This window comes from Lithobates pipiens, unplaced genomic scaffold, assembly GCF_037356315.1.
Source record: "Lithobates pipiens isolate NorthernLeopardFrog02 unplaced genomic scaffold, aLitPip1_a1.2 Scaffold_23, whole genome shotgun sequence".
Taxonomy (NCBI): domain Eukaryota; kingdom Metazoa; phylum Chordata; class Amphibia; order Anura; family Ranidae; genus Lithobates; species Lithobates pipiens.
Window position 1 is genome coordinate 21,830,500 of NW_027507785.1, and position 21,118 is coordinate 21,851,617.

The window sequence follows — 21,118 nt, forward strand, 5'->3', positions numbered from 1 at the left end:
TGCTGCTGCAACTTGGTGGGACACATGCTGCTACAACTTGATGACACATGCTGCTTCAACTTGGTGGGACACATGCTGCTACAACTTGGTGACACATGCTGCTTCAACTTGGTGGGACACATGCTGCTGCAACTTGGTGGGACACATGCTTCTGTGACTTGGTGGGACACATGCTACTGCAACTTGGTGGGACACATGCTGCTGCGACTTGGTGGGGCACATGCTGCTGTGACTTGGTGGGGCACATGCTGCTGCAACTTGGTGGGACACATGCTGCTGCAACTTGGTGGGATGCATGCTGCTGCAACTTGGTGGGACGCATGCTGCTGAAATTGGTGGTGACACATGCTGCTGCAATTGATGGTGACATGGGCTGCATTTGGTAGGACAAAGACTGCATGTAAGGAGGGACTCCTTTGGGGACGCCCAATGGCATTTGGTGACAGGCGACGTGGCTAGTGACACGCTCAGGGCTCCCACTGATTCTGCATTATGGTGAGTTAAATGATTTCATTTTATATTACAATGTTATAATATAAATAATGCACTTCTATCATTCTGACACCATAGCAACCATGGTGCCAGGATGATTGAAGTGCTAACACTCGGTGTTTGAAATATCTTTCTATTGCTGTGTAGGATCTGTCACTGCTGTCCCTCCATCCCTCTCTCCCTCCATCCCTCATTCAAGACACTAACCACACCACCTTAGAGCCACGCCCATTATTTTGATGAAACCACACCCATTTTCACCAAATGAGAGGGGTCAAAAAGACCCCGCCCCCCTGTCCTAAAACTTCACCAGCCGCCACTGTCCAAGGGCAAAAATATATCATGTGCATAATGGCACAATTCAATATTAGTGACCCAGATGACTCCAGACCAAATGCCTTAGTTAAATTACGCTGCATGGCCTCCCTGTTCCTGCAAAAGGATCCTCTTATTTGTCCCTAGGGACAATTTTCCACCTCTACCCTTCTATAAAGGAATGTGTGCTGTCTGAGGTGATATTGTGATCAGATTTCTATGTAGCTGATACTTTGTATATATTTTGTGTCATTTACCTATCAGGCAGGATTTATCTTTGTACATTGATCTGATGTTGATGATTGAAATAGATACAAATAGACAAATATTTGACTGGGCTGATTGAGTAGATACAATGTTTCGTTTTCTTGCTTCTTTCCTCCATTGTGTTGTGGATTAAAAACACCGCGATTGTCTCAATGTGTCTTTTCAGATAAAGTAACAATGTAAGGCGGGAGATTGTGGAGGATCTTTTATTGTAACAATGTGTGAGTGCGGCATAAGTGTTTACCCAGCTCTGCCACCCCCTGGTCATTTCTGGTAGAACACGGGGTGTGAGTGCAGTACAAGGCGAGGAATAGAGGAATGTGGAGATGATCTCCGCAATCCATGAAGAATCGGGATGGGAATAGAAGGAAGGTTCATTAATTCCCCTTCCAATCTGCTCCTCATCTAAAGAGCCTTATTGTTAGGGTTATTAAACGCCAACTGCTCTGATTGGCTCAGATTTCAAATTCCTGGTTTCAAATTTTCCCGCCTGAATAGTGAAGAACGTTACAGACAAACAACCAGCCCTTTTATACCGCCAAATCTATGCTTTATGTGCATTTAGTCTGGAATGAATAGAAATTGATTCTGAAGATTACTGAATAATGTAAAACATTTCCATGTGTTCTTTTTATGTCAAGTCCTCAGAATGCCGAATCCCCTCCCCCCATACAGAACAGGATAGCGAGATGACTTCTTTCATAGATCTCTACCTTTCTATATGATGGGAAATAAAGTATTCCACGTTTCATCATTAGATCTGTATAGGATGATGGGACTGACCTCTATCAGATATGTACCAGTTACAGATTTCCCCCCATAGTAGAACTAGAATAATACATAGTGAGATTACTGGTAGAAATCATGACATTGACATTTGTACAATGAATCAATAAAACAAATATTTCATGTCTGAAGAATCAGATGTGTCCCCTCTTTGTAACTAGAAACCAGCAACATGTTATCAGTGTGTCTAAGTAAATGGAATTCTGTGCAGAGTATTCGGCATGTATAACGGGCTGAGAATTGCGATGGAGAGTGACGTCATGCTTCCTTTACAGATTGGTTTAGAGACAAGTCAGGACACTATTGGCTGGATTCAAATGCGACCAATCGCAGCGTGTGACGTCAGAGCACTGAGTGTATAAATGAAGGGGAGTGGCTGTGAGGTGATATTCTACCAGCGAATAACCCGATCATCCAGTTATCATGTCAGGACGCGGCAAACAAGGAGGCAAGGTTCGGGCTAAGGCCAAGACCCGATCATCCCGGGCTGGTCTGCAGTTCCCAGTCGGTCGTGTTCACCGCCTGCCTCGAGTATCTGACGGCTGAGATCCTCGAGCTGGCCGGCAACGCCGCCCGCGACAACAAGAAGACCCGCATCATCCCCCGACACCTCCAGCTGGCTGTCCGCAACGACGAGGAGCTCAACAAGCTGCTGGGCGGAGTCACCATCGCCCAGGGAGGAGTCCTGCCCAACATCCAGGCCGTGCTGCTGCCCAAGAAGACCGAGAGCCACAAGGCCGCCAAATCCGAGTAATCCCGACAATCCGCCCGCCTCTAATACCCAACACAACGGCTCTTCTCAGAGCCACCCACCTCCCCATACAAAGAGCCCCGCATACATCGCTTTATTTACCATTCACTTCTATGTTTTTTTTTTTTTTTTTTATATGATTCATAAGTTCACTCTAAAATCACTTTGTATTCATTCACACTTCTTACAGGTCAGTAGGAATATTCAGCTGTGTTATACCTCTCCATACAAAGACTCGCATACATTGTTATCGGGAGATCCGATTGTAAAAATAGACAACCGAAAAAAAGATTCTTTTACATGTTGGAAATAAAATGTTTCCTGTGACAATGAGGTGAGATCCCGATGGGGATAATGTGTCAGGATAACACGTGTCACTAATAAGAAATGGCGATAGATTTTATACTGGCAGCTTTCATTACAGGGACTCTTATTTCCCCTCCACTTCTGATGATCATCACAAATCATTCTCATCCCCATCTTCACTCCTCCCGCCAGAGTTCTATGGATTGATCCGACAATTGCGATATTAGACCCCCGTCATTTCACACCGTGCAATCCCCCAACAATAATACATAGGCGGGAATTGGTAAGGTCCGTTGTGTTGTTTGTATTGCAGAGTGGAGATCACTAGAAAGTCTCCTGAACACGTGTTTTCTCCTCTGAGAAAGCAGAGACTTTTTGGACTCTCCAATAAAACATTGCTGGCTGTGGGGACAAAATCTCACATTGTACCCGACAGAAATGTGTAGATTACAGACAAAAACTCATCCCTTTTATACCGCCAAATCCGATATTTTAAATTTCGGTCAGACAGGAAGGACTTCAAATTATTAAATCAAACATTTAAATATGTTCTATTTTTAATCCAACGACTCCCCAGGTGAACAATGTGGACAAAATGAGAACCACAGACATCAACCGATTTTAATTTTCTATGGAAAGTGGTTATCGGCGGAACAATCTACCTGAAAAACAAAAGAATATTGTAATACAGATCAGTTATATTACATCTAAAGAAAATCGTGCAATCCGATTGTATAGTGTATGTTTAGCTAAAAAAAAAAACTCCCTTCCCCACATACTAAAACGTTATAACTCCAGAAATGTACAGATGATAGCCCTTTGTATGAGAAGGTGGGTGGCCCTGAGAAGGACCTTTGTTTCGGTGAAGTGGGTAGGTGTCTATGAGGGTTTAGCCTCCGAATCCGTAAAGAGTGCGGCCCTGGCGTTTGAGAGCATAGACGACATCCATGGCGGTGACGGTCTTCCTCTTGGCGTGCTCGGTGTAGGTGACGGCATCGCGGATGACATTCTCCAGGAAGACTTTGAGCACCCCGCGGGTCTCCTCATAGATGAGTCCGGAGATGCGCTTGACACCCCCTCTGCGGGCCAAACGTCGGATGGCGGGTTTGGTGATGCCCTGGATGTTGTCCCGGAGCACCTTCCTGTGCCGCTTGGCACCTCCTTTCCCCAGACCCTTCCCTCCTTTACCGCGACCAGACATGATAACTCTTCCCTGTTACAAAGATAAACTGAGAATAGCGGAAGGTCTGTCCGCCCTCTTTTTTATAGAGACTTTGCGGACCTGATGGAAACCACCCTGAGAAAAGGCGGAGTCACACCCATTCGATACAGAGAATAGATTTGTTTTTCCACGTTAGGCTTCTAAGCAATTTGCTGTTTGGAAAAATATTAAGGCAACAGAACTACATCTAGAGAAGACAAATAGATTCTTCCTTCTTAATGGTTTTCTAGGTATTCTTCGAAGATTGTACCGAAAATATAATTTTGTGGAATCTCCATAACAGAAACCACAATCACCAGATACTATTGTCAATAATAATGTTATAGTTATAGAATAGTACTCTGAAAAATTAAACATATCTACAAATCAACCCTTGTTTTTCCCCGTGCGAAGTCTAAGCGGACCTGATAGGAGACTAATGGAAAGGGGTGGAGTCAAAGTGTGTTGTTTTCTGCAGAGAATTTCACATTCTTAGAACCTTGTAAATATTTGGCAGATTGCGTGTTACAGAGGGGGAAACCGATCTTCAGACACTTTATTCGTTCACTGTACATATGTATCTGTATCATCATGGTTACTACCATTAATTTCACATTTATGTTTATACATATTCTGGTTGTGATATGAGGACAATCTTAACTGATAAATGTTCGAAGGAGACATTGCATTGATTATATATATATATATATAATCAGTCAGTGACATGAACTTTTCATGATCAGATCTGTATGTGATTGTGACTTAATTTCCCCATCATATAGAAAAGTAGAGATCTATAATAGAAGACATTTCTCTATCGTGTTCTGTGTGTAGCAGTGGAGAGATGCCGGATTCTGAGAACATATAGAAGTGTTTTCTCATGGTTCAGCAAAAAACAGAATCCTTTCCTAATCATTCCGGACTAAAGACATAAGAGTACTAATCATATTTCTCCGATAAATGTCTCATCCGATGATCTCCTCGGTGTCGGATTTGGCGGTATAAGAGGGATGAATATTTGTCTGTAACGATCTTGGCGGGCAAATTTTGAAAACAGCTATTTTAAATCTGAACCAATCACAGCTGTGGGCGTTTCCTTCATCATACAGTAATACCGTACTATCTTCTTTTGAGGACTACAAAGAAATGTATTCTGAGATCTCTTTATGTTTTCATCCCAGAAAATAATTGCTTAGTAGACTTTCCATTGATCTCTATAGCAGAGCAGATTCTGTATTCTGAAGTCAAATCAAAGACCAAAACAATCTGAAATATTTTTTTCCAACGTATTTCTTGGTTAATGAATCCATGAAATAATACATAGATTGAATACATAAATAAAGACTTAATGACCCAAAATGCTGTATTTGATGCCCCTTTCAGCCATTTCTCCTCCTGGTTATACATTATAATAGGGGTGCCGCCACTATATCCTTTCACTGGGGACTTTTCTATCCTGTCAACAATGTAAAGTCCCCACAATGTGTTCCTTCAGGCCATCCACTACACCCATGTATTGCAACATCTCTAATCTCCAACTATCCTGACATCAGTGATGTATCTCCGGGAGTCCCGGAACAGATTCCTTGTAATACATTGTATCACTTCTCCACAATCCTCCCAGTGCAGAATGACGGCTCTCTGATCACCGTGTATCCCTTCTACACTGACCATGAGATAGTAGCAGGCACAGCTGCCGCATGTTATCATAGGGGCACAAAGTCCTTCAGTCAGTGGACAGGCACACAAGGATCTCATGTCATCACTTGAACTGTATCCATTTTCGAACGCAATTTCTTGGGAAAAAAAAATGCACTTTGATTATTTAAAAAAATGTATTTATTTATTTTTTTCTACGCACAGTAAATTAGGAAGTGGAATCAGGAAGGCAAACGTTACGATCACATTGAAACTCTTCCCAGATCTCCGTACAGAAGCGATGTGTCAGTGTTACACCTTCATGTGGAATAGTTTGATCATTTGGGGACAGTTTTCATTCCTTTTTTATTGAAGCTTGTCAATGATAATAGTAAATCTCTAGAGGGCCACTTCCAGGCAGTGAGGTCTTTGGTATAAAATGACTTATTAGAGGGTTTACAAACACATCTAAATGGATCATGTATGGTGTTTGTATGCAGTAAGTATGGAAAAATGAGAAACCTTTCCAGTTCTCGAAAGGGGGGGGGGGGACCCCAGTAGGATGGGAAGTTCACAGCAACATGAACACATGAGGAAGAATGAGCCGTGATTAGAGTATAGGAATCAACATGGTCGCAAATCAATTGTATTGTATCCAGATAGTTATTGCGGATAAACACGGAATCTCTAGATCTACCCAGGTGCATTCTAAGCAGTACCTATAGATATTTTAGCTGCTCATTTAGGATACTATGCATGTTTGGAATTGCTGACAGCCGGTTTGTAAATTAGGAGAGTTATTTCAGCTTTTTTAGGTAATAGTATCCATTGTAACCGAGTACATTAAGGTGTGCACTCTCACCCAAAAGTCTTCCAGGTGAGAAACAATCTCGGCCACAGCCTCAAAAGCACATGTGGGGACACCTCAGGGTACTCCTCCATCCACTTGTATTGTGTCATTGAGTGACCATAACATAGAGAGGATTTCAGTGACAGTCATCCTATGGGCTCTATAGTGGAGATGTCCAGAGAGGACAGTGAAGGCGGAGATGTTCCCGGAATGACCTCTAGGTAGCAGAGTGGAACAATAGATGTGATGGAGTCCTGAGACCAGAGAGCCTCACCCCCCACAATCCCCCTGATCCCCATTATAGGGGACAAGAAAAGTCTTCTTTATAAGTCAGATATATACCGTGATCGGTGACCTATAGGAAGTGATCATGGACGGATCGCACTGTGTATTTGGCTGCTCAGTGTGGAATCCCCGCTCACACTTTCTATTCTGTATAACAATCCACACTGAAGGAGTTCGCCGATCTCCGAGCATTGTGCGATGTGCGGACACTTCACTCTGGATTTGGGAAAACAAAATAGCGATCTATTCCAATAATAGAACGTGCAGATCTAGGCGGGAAAATTGAAATAAAGGCGCTTTTCAAGTGAACCAATGAGGAGTAGGAGGAGGAGCGTGCTCTCATTGTCCAATCAGAGGGCTGGAATGTGTATAAATAGCGCTGTAGAGCGTTCTGAACTCATATTCTTTGTATCGGCGAAGCATTGAGCAGTGATGGCGAGAACCAAGCAGACCGCACGTAAGTCCACCGGCGGGAAAGCTCCCCGCAAGCAGCTGGCCACCAAAGCCGCCCGCAAGAGCGCCCCGGCCACCGGCGGAGTGAAGAAGCCTCACCGCTACAGGCCCGGCACCGTGGCTCTCCGAGAGATCCGCCGCTACCAGAAGTCCACCGAGCTGCTCATCCGCAAGCTGCCCTTCCAGCGCCTCGTCCGAGAGATCGCCCAGGACTTCAAGACCGACCTGCGCTTCCAGAGCTCCGCCGTCATGGCTCTGCAGGAGGCCTCTGAGGCTTACCTCGTCGGACTCTTCGAGGACACCAACCTCTGCGCCATCCACGCCAAGAGGGTCACCATCATGCCCAAAGACATCCAGCTGGCACGCCGCATCCGCGGGGAGAGGGCATAGAGACACTCCTAGCTACTACTCCCTCCATCATCCCAACACAAAGGCTCTTTTCAGAGCCACCACATCCTCCTATAGAAAGAGTTCCATATACTGCATCCTCACACCGACTATATGACTGCAAAACTATACTAGGAGAATCCACATCTTCTCACCTCCCTCAATAAACATCTACACCCACTGCATGCTGATGTGGTACACTAGTAGGAAAAACTCATCTTTTCCTCTGAACTGCTTATCCATGCTTGGATAGAACTATAGTCCGATCTTTGTATAGTAATTTGCTGACTTTTCTCAAACTCTCACTTGTACAATAATCATGTCAGTCCAGCCAAGGTCCCCCGGGACACCCCCCCCCCCCCCCCTCTTTCCATATCCGTCACTTCTAAACTCTCCCGAGACCCGTCTGGAGATACGAAGGATGACTAGGAGGAGAAAGAAACTGCTAAGTCGCTTTTCTCCTTTTAGTTCAACACACCACCGCCTTATATCGGTGATCATTTCTACCTGAACAGATTAATACGTTTAGTTGGGGGATCCATATGTGTACAATGGGCTCATGGGAATAAGAGAATTATCTATGACTGGTGGGGGTTGTCATTTATTGCTACAATTATTCCCAACATCAATCCATCACAAAGTAATAATTCATACTTCTGTTCCTGTACAATCTCCTCTGATGTTCTCCGACCTCGTACAATCATTCCCCGATACAGAGGAGACACATCCACACATCTTTTCTCTTATTAGGAAATTTCCAACTCCGACAATCATAGCAGCCTGTGCTTCATCTGTCAGCCAATGAGACTTCTAACATGGAGACTGAGGTGTAACCATTTCCCTCCAAATGTGATCTCGGGGCTGCTAAACCGATCTATATTGTGGGGGAAGGGGGCTGGTAAATCTGTAACTGGATATTTATTTAGTAAAGAGTACATTGTCCACATAACACAATGATCTTATCGCTGATTATTATAACTCTACCTCCCTGAGGAGATCCCACAGACAGTGCGAGAATTGTCTCCGACACAGATGTGTGTTTATATATAGATAGGGGGAGAGAGGGCTGAAGATATCCTTTGTATCGGGGACGGATCTCATTTGAGGGGTCTGATGATCCGTCATCGGATCTCCCGCTGTATGAAAAGATTATTCTATAGAGGGGATCGTGTAAGGTTGTCACATCGCTAGGTATGTAGGAGGTATGATGGCGCCCCTGATCCGTGTATGTAGGTCTCTGTGAGGAGGGGGTAGGTGGCTGATGACCTGTAAGTAGCCAGTGTAATGTGAGGAAGATGTAGACGGTAGGTATAATGGTGCCCCTGGTCGGGGTATGTATGTAGAGCTCTGTGAGGAGGGGGTAGGTGGCTCTGGTGACCTGTAAGTAGACGGTAGGTAGGAGGTATAATGGTGCCCCTGGTCGGGGTATGTAGAGCTCTGTGAGGAGGAGGTGGGTGGCTCTGAGAAGAGCCTTTGGGGGGTGTAGATGAAAGGTCTCCGGTGGGGATTATTTCTTCTTCGGAGCGGCCTTCTTGGGCTTGGCTGCTGTCTTGGGTTTAGCCGCCTTCTTAGCCGGACTCTTGGCGGCTTTTTTCGGCTTGGCTGCAGCTTTGGGCTTCTTGGGGCTCTTTGCCACCTTCTTGGCTTTGGCAGCTGCGGGCTTTTTTGCGGGTTTCCTGGCGGCCTTCTTGGGGCTCTTGGCTGCGCTGGGGGCTTTGGTGGTCGCCTTCTTCTTGGGGGACTTGGCTGGCTTCTTGGCGGCCGGTTTCTTGGGGGACTTGGCCGCAGCCGATGGCTTCTTGGCGGCCGGTTTCTTGGGGGACTTGGCCGCAGCCGATGGCTTCTTGGCGCTTTTCTTAGCGCTTGCCGCCTTGTCGTCCTGCTGCTTCTTGTTGATCTTGAAGGATCCGGAGGCGCCGTGTCCTTTGACCTGGACGAGGCTCCCCTTAGTCACCAGCCCCCTGATGGCGACCTTGAGGCGGCTGTTGTTCTTGTCCACATCGTATCCTCCGGCGGCCAGGACCTTCTTGAGGGCGGCCAGGGAGACCCCGCTGCGCTCTTTGGAAGCGGCCACGGCTTTGACGAGGAGCTCGGACACGCTGGGACCGGACGGCTTCTTGTTGCCTTTCTTGGCTCCTCCGGCTGCCGCCTTCTTAGCCGGCTTCTTCTTGGCAGCGGCGGGCTCCGCTGGAGGAGCGGCGGCTGGGGCGCTCTCAGTCTCCGTCATGATTCTTCACAAAGTCTATTGGACAGATAAACTTCCCCACTGCGCTCTTCTGGGATTATATAGATAGACTTCCTGCACTGCAATTGGTCGGTATCAACTAGCCTCCTTCTCCGCTATTGGTTACACATCAGACACGCCCACTCAGTATCATGGACTAGTTAGAGTATCTTCACCCTCTTGTTGTGTTTCCCAGGCAGAGAGAAAAACGATTTTATACTGAAATAGAACGATGTCCGATCGTCATCGGGGACCCGATCTGCTCACTGGACTGTCACTTATCGGGGGTCACTTACAGCTGTCAGGAGCTGCTGAGGAGGCTGAACACAGAGGCTGCAAACACAACCATCCTCCTGAGTGTGGCTCCCATTCTTCCTTCTATCTTCTTTTCTACACAAATTCTACACAGAAAACAATCTTCTCACATCTCGCACTAGAATGATCTTCACATTAGATGAGTGAAGAGTGACCATCAGGAAACATTTCCCTCTAATACAGAACTCTGCTCATCTATAGCTGAGTAGAAGGAGCCTGGAACAAAAACATCAGCCGGTGACATGAGATCCTTGTGGGATGTGATGGCAGATATTGTTATAACATACAAATGTCTCAGCTGATTGCACAATCTCATGTTTTATGTGCTATGTATCATTATCCGGTCATCATGATACATACATCTAGTTATCTCAATAATTAGAGTAAGTTTATCCCACATATTGCTACAAATCTCTATAGAGTACTCAGGTATATTGTTTGCTTTAAATACTTGTATCTAAGTATATCATTTGTTATATTTAAATTATAAATGAATAAATTAAATTAAATTGTATCCATCATATTACAATCGTTGCTGACCCCCCCCCCCCCCCCCCCCATGTAAAATATAGTACAGGTCCCCTGTATCCCTAATAGTACCGCTCCTCTGTTACTCAAAATCTCATCTCCTCTGTATCCCTCAGAGCAGCGATCTACTAGTGTGGATGAATCCCGGCTAATCCTGAAAATATACAGCGCTAAAAACTTTCACTGATCCAATGATCCCAATCACATGGAAAGTACATGTATCTCATAATATAATACATTTCCAGAGACACAACTATTAATTCCTAATAACTACTAGATTATTGTGAAGAACAAAAAAGATAGATAAATAGATCCCCAGAAACGTCACACATGATGTCCGCCTCCTCCCCTCAACTTTATTCTGATTTATACTCAATATATAGCGCACCGCTCCTTCCTATCATTAATAGCACCGCTCCACCGTATGTGCAATGCATCGCTCCTCTATATCCCGAATAGCACTTCTCCACTGTATCCTAATTATCACGACTCCACCAATATCTCCATGAAGATGACTTGTCACCTGACCAATACTATCACATATGGGGGAGGGGAGACATTGGGGCTGAAAAGACCACCAATATCTCCATAGGGAGGACTTTCCCATCTAACTGGGCCACCCTCCAGTTTGTGGACTGGATGAGTTGCTCTATCTTCCGTACTTGCGGTATACAAATACCACACATGAACCATGATGATGTTATGTAACTCCTGCAAGTTGATTTATATCAGGGAGTTACCTGGAAGTGACCCTCTGGAGATTTACTCTGATCCCACTCTATTCCAAATGAATGTGCAACACTGACACCTGGCGGTGAACAGGATACATGGCATCTGTACTGAGATCTGCGAAGAGATACAATGTGATTCATTGTAATGTTTTCCTTCCTAATTCCCAAGTTTGTTTTTTTGTTTTTGTTTTTTGTTTTTTTACAATGTAGACTTTGGCAGCTGAACCAGAACAATGTCTGGGGATCTAGTGAATTGGAAACACAAGCGGCCATCTAAATACTTGACTTTTTTTTTTTTTTTTTTTGTTTGGGTGGAGATAGATGTGCCTGGCTAGCAAAGCCTATTGAATAATCCAGAATAATTGGGTAAATGGTTAGAATGAGATGTCAGCTCTGATGTGTAGTATGTGGGTGGCTCAGAAGCTATCATTTCATTTCTTCTATACAACACAAGGGCTCTTCTCGCAGGAACCCACCTCCCCATGCAAAGAGAAAGAAGTAAATTTCTGTTAAATAAAATACCTTTTTGTAAATACAGATAATGGAAAGTTTGATCTCCATGGCAGAACAATGTGATAATGACCACACACCTCTCCATACCAACACATGTTACCAGAATAGATTGTAATGGGTAAAGATTTCAGTTTATAGAACAATGTGATCTCATTACAGGGACTCCTGTTCCTTTTCCTCCATCTTTTATTTCTGATTCATTTCTTCCAGAGATCGAGCCAATTATCCTCCCGACTGGAAAGGAACACAGATCTCCTCTCCTTCCTCAGAGGAATAAAAAAAAATAATATCAGAGAGAAACACCCCTGACTGTGATTGGCTCAACTTTCAAACTGAATTCCATGGAACGTTCCAGACAATCCGCCCTCCAACTGCCAAATCCGATAGGAAGCTTCCCATACTTCCCGGAGAACATTGCTCCGGACCCTTTCATTTCCGACACTTCAAGAATCGTTATTCATATCAAATTCATTTCGTGCTTGATTCTATTTTTAAGATTCTAAATCCGCCCTGTATAGGATTTTTGCTATAGAAATCAATGAAAAGTTTTCCGAACAAGTATGAAAATAAATCTTTTTCTGGAAACCTCAAAAGATATGACTGGTTGATGAATGAAACGCCCATAACTGTGATTGGTTCAGATTTCAAATTAAATGTAAAATTTTCCCGCCGGAGTTATATAGAGTGTTACAGACAAATAATCACCCCTATTATTATATCGCCAAATCCGACCCTGAGATCCGAGGAGATCGTCAGATGAAACATTTAACCGAGAAATGTTATCAACACTTTAATTTCAAGCAGATAAATTGATTAGTCAGGAATGACCACAAATGGATTTTGATTATTACTAAAACATGCAAAATACTTCCACACCTTCTCTTTATTCCATGTCCTCAGAATCCAGGATAATCCCTCTGCTGTGTACAGAACATGATAGAGAAATGACTGCTATTCTAGATCTCTACCTTTCTATGGGAATGTATCTCGGTGCTGGTGTCAGTGCTCTCTATCTCGGTGCTGGTGTCAGTGCTCTCTATCTCGGTGCTGGTGTCAGTGCTCTCTATCACGTGCTGGTGTCAGTTGTTGCTTACAAGTAAAAATCCAGTATTTTCTACTAGAAAATCACTCAGAAGCCCCAAAAAGTATATATATTTTTTTAGCAGAGACCCTAGGGAATAAAATAGCGGTTGTTGCAATATTTTATGTGACGCGGTATTTGCGCAGAGGTCTTTCAAACGCAAGTTAGCCCTTTTTTTTCGGTCGACCTCTAGGGAGCACTGACACCAGCAGCGTGACATACAGCAATGACACCTGCACCGTGATAGAGTGATCTGACAACAGCACCGTGATAGAGAGCACTGACATCAGCAGCGTGACATAAAGCACTGACACCAGCACCGTGATATACAGCACTGACACCTGCACCGTAAGCAACCCCAGGAGGAAGTCAGCATAGCACAGGGATGGTGGGAGCCCCTCATAATAAGCAGCCCCAGGAGGAAGTCAGCACAGCACAGGGATGGTGAACTTTACAAACCTACAGGTCATATTTGCAGCCACAAAATAATTACTAGCTGTGCACACATAGTCCCACCACATGGCCAATGACATAACACATGTATGAGGTGAATCTGGGATCGACAACTACAAGCATTCTTTTTTTATATGTGAAATTCTGAAAATGCAGGAATCTTGAGATAATGGAGGCGAGGGAAGGTCAGGGTAGGCAAAGAAGAGGGTGCAGGAGATGATCACCAGCACCAGCACCGTGATATAGAGCACTGACACCTGCACCGTGATAGAGTGATCTGACACCAGCACCGTGATAGAGAGCACTGACATCAGCAGCGTGACATAAAGCACTGACACAAGCACCGTGATATACAGCACTGACACCTGCACCTAAGCAGCCCCAGGAGGAAGTCAGTACAGCACAGGGATGGTGGGAGACCCTCATAATAAGCAGCCCCAGGAGGAAGTCAGGACAGCACAGGGATGGTGGGAGCCCCTCATAATGAGCATAGCACAGGGATGGAGGGAGCCCCTCATAATAAGCAGCCCCAGGAGGAAGTCATCACAGCACAGGGATGGTGAACTTTACAAACCTACAGGTCATATTTGCAGCCACAAAATAATTACTAGCTGTGCACACATAGTCCCACCACATGGCCAATGACATAACACATGTATGAGGTGAATCTGGGATCGACAACTACAAGCATTCTTTTTTTATATGTGCAATTCTGACAATTCAGGACTCTTGAGACAATGGAGGCGAGGGAAGGTCAGGGTAGGCAAAGAAGAGGGTGCAGGAGATGATCACCAGCACCAGCACCGTGATATACAGCACTGACACCTGCACCGTAAGCAGCCCCAGGAGGAAGTCAGCATAGCACAGGGATGGTGGGAGTCCCTCATAATGAGCATAGCACAGGGATGGTGGGAGCCCCTCATAATAAGCAGCCCCAGGAGGAAGTCATCACAGCACAGGGATGGTGAACTTTACAAACCTACAGGTCATATTTGCAGCCACAAAATAATTACTAGCTGTGCACACATATTTCCACCACATGGCCAATGACATAACACATGTATGAGGTGAATCTGGGATCGACAACTACAAGCATTCTTTTTTTATATGTGAAATTCTGACAATTCAGGACTCTTGAGACAATGGAGGCGAGGGAAGGTCAGGGTAGACAAAGAAGAGGGTACAGGAGATGATCACCAGCACCAGCACCGTGATATACAGCAATGACACCTGCACCGTAAGCAGCCTCATGAGGAAGTAGCATAGCATAGTACAGGGATGGTGGGAGACTCTCATAATGAGCATAGCACAGGGATGGTGGGAGCCCCTCATAATATGCACAGCAGAGGGTGCAGAAGAGTAAGGCTGAGTGAGCCACTCAACCAATTCTGGTGCTTCCTTTGACGTAATCGCACGCACCTTCTGCAATTTCCCACTTTGGCTCAAGCCTGTTGCTCCTGCCCTACCCCCACCACCCTTGCGGAAAAGCCGGCCTCTTCCTCTGCCTGTCATTTTTTAAATGACCCTGTGACAAAACTCTCTAGACAAGTGCAGTATGTATGTGGAAGAAGGTATATAACATCCCGCTTCAATCCATTGTTTTTGGGGGTCACAGGTCTATCACACCAGTTACAATACTTTTTTTTGGATTGCGTTTGTCACTCTTTGTAGTATCGCTGCAGAACCGCTCAGCAGTCACTATGCTGGACAGTGGAAACGCACTATACTAGGTACTGCACACCAAATAGTACACCTATACCAGTCCTTAAGGACCTTTGTGGAACTAGTAGGTTGTGATTAGCAGACTGTACCTCACTCAACCCTATATACTGTAGTATGCTATACCTTACCAGTCCTTAGAAGGACCTTTGTGGAATTAGAAGGTTGTGATTAGCAGGCTGTACCTCACTCAACCCTATATACTGTAGTACACTATACCTTACCAGTCCTTAGAAGGACCTTTGTGGAACTAGTAGGTTGTGATTAGCAGACTGTACCTCAGTCCCTATACTCATAAAGGACTACTGCAGCAGAAGGGCAGAAGTCAGCAGTAGTGCACCTCAACCCTATATATTGTGGACCTATACCAGTCCTTAAGGATTAGCAGACTGTACCTCACTCAACCCTATATACTGTAGTAAGCTATACCTTACCAGTCCTTAGAAGGACCTTTGTGGAACTAGTAGGTTGTGATTAGCAGACTGTACCTCAGTCCCTATACTCATAAAGGACTACTGCAGCAGAAGGGCAGCAGTCAGCAGTAGTGCACCTCAACCCTATATATTGTGGACCTATACCAGTCCTTAAGGATTAGCAGACTGTACCTCACTCAACCCTATATACTGTAGTAAGCTATACCTTACCAGTCCTTAGAAGGACCTTTGTGGAACTAGTGGGTTGTGATTAGCAGACTGTACCTCAGTCCCTATACTCATAAAGGACTACTGCAGCAGAAGGGCAGCAGTCAAGTATAATATTCTTTCTATATTTGGAAGCAAGAATATTATACGTGTACAACCCTATTACCATACCAGTCCTGAAAAGGACCTCTGTGGACCTAATAGTAACAGCTAATGATTAAACTGACTGTCCCTCACTGCTACACACAGCTTCCTGTCTGTCCCTATTTAAACTGACAAAACACAGGCTGCTGCAACAATAACTTGAATAGCACTGCACTCAAAACTATATCCTGTACTACTACACCATACCAGTCCTGAAAAGGACCTTTGTGGACCTAATAGTAACAGCTAATGATTAAACTGACTGTCCCTGCAGCACACAGCGTCCTGTCCCTATCTGCACTGAGAAAAGACAATCTGTTGCAACAATGACTTGAATAGCAGTGCCTCAAACCTTTATCCTGAACTACACCTATACCATACCAGTCCTTAAAAGAACTTTTGTGGACCTAATAGCTAGCGATTTGTGTCACTGCAGTCTCTCCCTGCTCCACACAGCAACCTCTCCCTATAGTGACAGTAGAAAGAATGTAAAATGGCCGCCGGATCGGGTCTATTTATAAGTTAGGGGGAATGTCCAAGTGTCCAGGTGCTGTAATGTCTCAATTGGCTGTCCTGTACCACATGATGGATGTGTCATCATAGGTCAAAGTTCTTTTACACAGTAAACATGTGGGTCCGCCGGGCGAACAGCGGCAATAGTCTGCCGATTGGGCGAATCGCGAACAGCCGAAATTTGCCGCGAACCGACCGCCGGGCGAACAGTTCGGCCATCCCTAATTACGATTCTTGATATAATTGTTCACAGCAGGGCTCTCCAGCACCCACCAAGAGTCACTTTGAGGGCTTACAGTGTTGTGGCAACACCAACACCTTAGGCGCAAATTTCTGCAGAGCATATAGGGCAGGCCCCTACTTTCAAACATCCAACTTACAGACGTCTCCTACTTGCAAACGGAAGGAGACAACAGGAAGTGAGATGAAAAAAGACGGACGGACAAAAAAATTATACAGGAGTGATAACCATTCCCCTTAATACCCGTTCAAGACCCAAAGGGGCTTGTAATGGGCAGGGGGGGGGGGGGGCTACCCATGCCATTTTTCTCAATGGTTTTCATCCATATTGCTGGAACCAGATATTACATTAAACCCCCAAGCAGTTTTAAATGACTTTTTTTCAGTTAAATGTCATTTTGTGCAGGGACTGTTCTAAACATGGGAAACACGTGGCACTTCACAGGCATACTATAGACACGCCCCAGGCACGATATTTAAAGGAATATTTCACTTTTTTTAATTTCACTTTAATTGTCATTAAAATCAGTGCTCCCGAAAATGGCCGTTTTTAAAAAACATTTTAGGCATTGACCCATGTCCCCTGGGGCAGGAGCCGGGTCCCAAAATGTTCGAGTCCCATAGACTTCAATGGGGTTCTAAAGTTCGCACACATTTTAGGTTCATTCGAAAGTTCTGGTACGAACCGAACCGGGGGGTTTTCGGCTCATCCCTAATGAGGAGCAAGGAGAGATCCGCTTTGTTCTTTGGTGTGGGTCTTTAAGGTATGCTTGCCAACGAGCTGCATGGCAAGTCAACATATGTCTGGTCAAGCATGTGGTGCCCAAGCGGCTGATGTTTTGGCCACGCAATGTAAGCTTGAGACATATGTTGCAAATAGAAGAGGTGAGATCTGATGCAATCCTCTCAAAAAAGGCCCACATCAAAGAACTTTTGGAATAATGCGCAGAGGCAGCGCCCTGCATAGGCGGAGCTCTGCAGTGTGATGCAGTCGGTGTGCTGCCCCTAAGCTGGCCCACGGAGGGCATCCTGCCTCGTTGGAGATGTGCCGCCTCCTCTTCCTCCTCTCTTCTATCAGGCACCCACGTGGAGTCAGTGACCTCATCACCCCCTACCTCTTCATCACTGGAGTACACCTGGCAGTATGCTGCAGCTGGAGGAACATGACGGCCAGATTGCTGTCCTTCTTGAACATCCCCTCTCTCTGTGCTCACGTTACTGCCTTCCTCTAGCTGGGTATTATCATCAGAGCCTACAAAACGCTGGGCATTCTCCTGGAGCATGTACCCAACACTGTGCTCAAACAGTTCGAGGGAGTCCTCAGGAGGACATGATGGGTCTAGGGAAGGAGTGACTATGCTGTTCTGGAGGCACACAACACCTACTAACTCCTGCAGATGTCTGTAATAGTGAACACCAGCAATAAAGGGTAGATACAGGTGTATACTGTGCTGTGCTGGAGGCACACAACACCCACTAACTCCTGCAGATGTCTGTATTAGAGAACACCAGCAATAAAGGGTAGATACAGGTAGTGATGGACGAACTTCCGACGGGACGTTTCGCGAACGCGAAATGCGAACGGACCCAAACGTTCGCGAAACCGAACGTTCGCCGCGGGCCCCATTGACTTCAATGGGAGGCGAACTTTGCAAACCTTCATGTCGAATTTGCGGCCACGTGGTAATTATTAGGGGGTAAAACGTAGTCCCACCATCTGGACAATGACATAATACATGTATGAGGTGAATTTGGGATCGATAACTACAAGCATTTTTATTTTATTTGGGAAATTGTTCTAACAATTCAGGACTATGGAGCTAATGAAGGCAATGGAGGAGAGGGAAGGTCAGGGACCAGGGTAGGCAAAGAAGAGGGTGCAGGAGATGATCACCAGCAGCGTGACATACCGGAATGACACATGCACCGTGATAGAGGCATCTGACAGCAGCACCGTAATACAGAGCACTGACAGCAGCACCGTGACATACAGCGCTGACAGCAGCACCGTGACATACAGCGCTGACAGCAGCACCGTGACATACAGCGCTGACAGCAGCACCGTGACATACAGCGCTGACAGCAGCACCGTGACATACAGCGCTGACAGCAGCACCGTGACATACAGCGCTGACAGCAGCACCGTGACATACAGCGCTGACAGCAGCACCGTGACATACAGCGCTGACAGCAGCACCGTGACATACAGCGCTGACAGCAGCACCGTGACATACAGCGCTGACAGCAGCACCGTGACATACAGCGCTGACAGCAGCACCGTGACATACAGCGCTGACAGCAGCACCGTGACATACAGCACTGACAGCAGCACCGTAAGCAGCCCCAGGAGGAAGTCAGCACAGCACAGGGATGGTGTGATCCCCTCATAATAAGAACCCCCAGGAGGAAGTCAGCACAGCACAGGGATAGTGTGATCCCTTCATAATAAGAACCCCCAGGAGGAAGTCAGCACAGCACAGGGATATCATAAGCAGCCCCAGTAGAAATATGACACCGCTCAACCTCTTCAAAGAGGAGGGTAGGGGCATATAGTACGGTGTGCTTTTTTGGGTCAAGGAAGTGAGCCAAATGAATTAAGAAGGTCTGTGTGCTTGATTAAAAAAATAGTTTATAGACATATACATGGTCTACTGGTCACATGTGTTGAATTCCTCCGAGATCCATGCCTCATTCATTTTTAGAAATGTGAGGTAGTTAACACTGTGGTGAGCTAGGCGAGTACGCTTATCGGTCACAATCCCCCCTGCTGCGCTGAACGTCCTTTCGGACAGGACACTGGATGAGGGGCAAGCCAACAGTTCGATTGCAAATTGGGCAAGCTCTGGCCAGAGGTCAAGCCTGCCCACCCAGTAGTCTAGGGGTTCATCACTCCTCAGAGCGTCCACATCGGCCGTTAACCCAATGTAGTCGGACACCTGACGGTCTAGGCGTTCCCTGATGCTGGATCCGGATGACACCTGTCGATGGGTCGGCTGAAAGAATGACCTCATATCCGAAGTCACCAACACATCTTCAAACCGGCCTCTTCTTGCAGGCGCTGTTGGATTGGTACCCGCAAATCCTTCTCTGGGAGTGGGAATTGCTCCTCTGCCAGCGCACGCAAAAGCAGAATGCAGCATTTCTCGAAGCAAGGCCTGGAAGTGCTGCATTCTGACAGCCCTCTGCGACGGCGGTAACATTTCCGCCATTTTGTGTTTGTACCGGGGGTCTAAGTACGTTGCCACCCAGTACTGGTCCTTGACCCTCATGCTTTTTATACGGGGGTCCCTATTAAAACACTGGAGCATGAAGGCCCCCATTTGCACTAAAGTGGAAGCGGTGTGGTGGCCTGGCTCCTGCTCATCATCCAGGATAATGTCGTCCTCTTCATTCTCCTCTCCCCATCCTCGCACAACAGGGATCCCAGAAAGGTTTAAAGCATGCTCTTCTTGCTCCTGCTCATCCGCCCCGGCACCATCCTCCTCTGACTCCTCATCAGACTCCTGTTGTTGACTTGTCTCAGATAGAGTAGCCCCCCCTGGGAATTCATCCAGCATTGCGACTTCCTCATCTTCCCGCTCCTGCTCCTCCACAGCCTGATCAATGACACGACGCAATGCACGCTCCAGAAAGAAGGCATAAGGTACCATGTCACTGATGGCGCCATGGCTGCGACTGACCAGTTTGGTGATCTCCTCAAATGGCCGCAGAAGTCTGCATGTGTCGCGCATGAGCAGCCACTGGCGCGGTGAAAAAAAACCCAGCTCCCCAGAACCGTTTCTTTCGCAGAGTTCATACAGGTAGACGTTAACTGCACGTTTCTGCTGGAGCAGCCTATCAAGCATATAGAAGGTTGAGTTCCATCGCGTCGGGCAATCGCAAATAAGACGTCTGACCGGCAGATGGTGTCGCCGCTGAATGTCAGCAAGGCGAGCCATGGCCGTGTAAGATCTTCTGAAATGGGCCGAGATTTTCCTTGCCTGCCGCAAGATGTCCTGGACCCCAGGGTATTTGACAAGGAATCGCTGCACGACCAAGTTTAAGACGTGTGCCATGCACGGCACGTGCGTGATTTTGCCCTGTTTCAATGCGCTAAGCAGATTGGCACCGTTGTCACACACCACTTTACCAACTGTCAAATTGAGCGGTGTTAGCCACTCATCTGCCTGTGAACGCAAAGCTGAAAGGAGTGCCGGGCCAGTGTGGCTCTTTGCTTCCAGGCACAACAGACGCAGCACGGCATGGCAACGTCTCACCTGGCATGTGGAATAGGTTCTGGGGAGCT

General features: G+C 46.2%; 3 protein-coding genes and 1 pseudogene across 3 annotated transcripts; 2 read left to right on the top strand and 2 right to left on the bottom strand.

The window, feature by feature from the left end:
* Positions 1–2,268: 2,268 nt before the first annotated feature.
* On the top strand, positions 2,269–2,941 carry LOC143926893 (histone H2A type 1-like; annotated as a pseudogene).
* Positions 2,942–3,535: 594 nt separating this feature from the next.
* LOC143926894 (histone H4) lies at positions 3,536–4,133 on the bottom strand. Its single transcript, XM_077450933.1, has one exon. It carries the CDS (start codon positions 4,116–4,118, stop codon positions 3,807–3,809), a length of 312 nt encoding a protein of 103 aa, XP_077307059.1. The 5' UTR covers positions 4,119–4,133; the 3' UTR covers positions 3,536–3,806.
* Positions 4,134–7,311: 3,178 nt separating this feature from the next.
* LOC143927283 (histone H3) lies at positions 7,312–7,796 on the top strand. Its single transcript, XM_077451287.1, has one exon. It carries the CDS (start codon positions 7,324–7,326, stop codon positions 7,732–7,734), a length of 411 nt encoding a protein of 136 aa, XP_077307413.1. The 5' UTR covers positions 7,312–7,323; the 3' UTR covers positions 7,735–7,796.
* A 1,320-nt stretch (positions 7,797–9,116) lies between these two features.
* Positions 9,117–9,971, bottom strand: LOC143927282 (uncharacterized). The gene has a single exon (XM_077451286.1). It carries the CDS (start codon positions 9,956–9,958, stop codon positions 9,239–9,241), a length of 720 nt encoding a protein of 239 aa, XP_077307412.1. The 5' UTR covers positions 9,959–9,971; the 3' UTR covers positions 9,117–9,238.
* Between the last annotated feature and the right edge of the window lie 11,147 nt (positions 9,972–21,118).

What these genes read in the sequence shown, in the direction of transcription:
- LOC143926894 (XM_077450933.1), bottom strand. Translation starts at nt 4,118, where the DNA reads ATGTCTGGTCGCGGTAAAGGAGGGAAGGGTCTGGGGAAAGGAGGTGCC.
- LOC143927283 (XM_077451287.1), top strand. Translation starts at nt 7,324, where the DNA reads ATGGCGAGAACCAAGCAGACCGCACGTAAGTCCACCGGCGGGAAAGCT.
- LOC143927282 (XM_077451286.1), bottom strand. Translation starts at nt 9,958, where the DNA reads ATGACGGAGACTGAGAGCGCCCCAGCCGCCGCTCCTCCAGCGGAGCCC.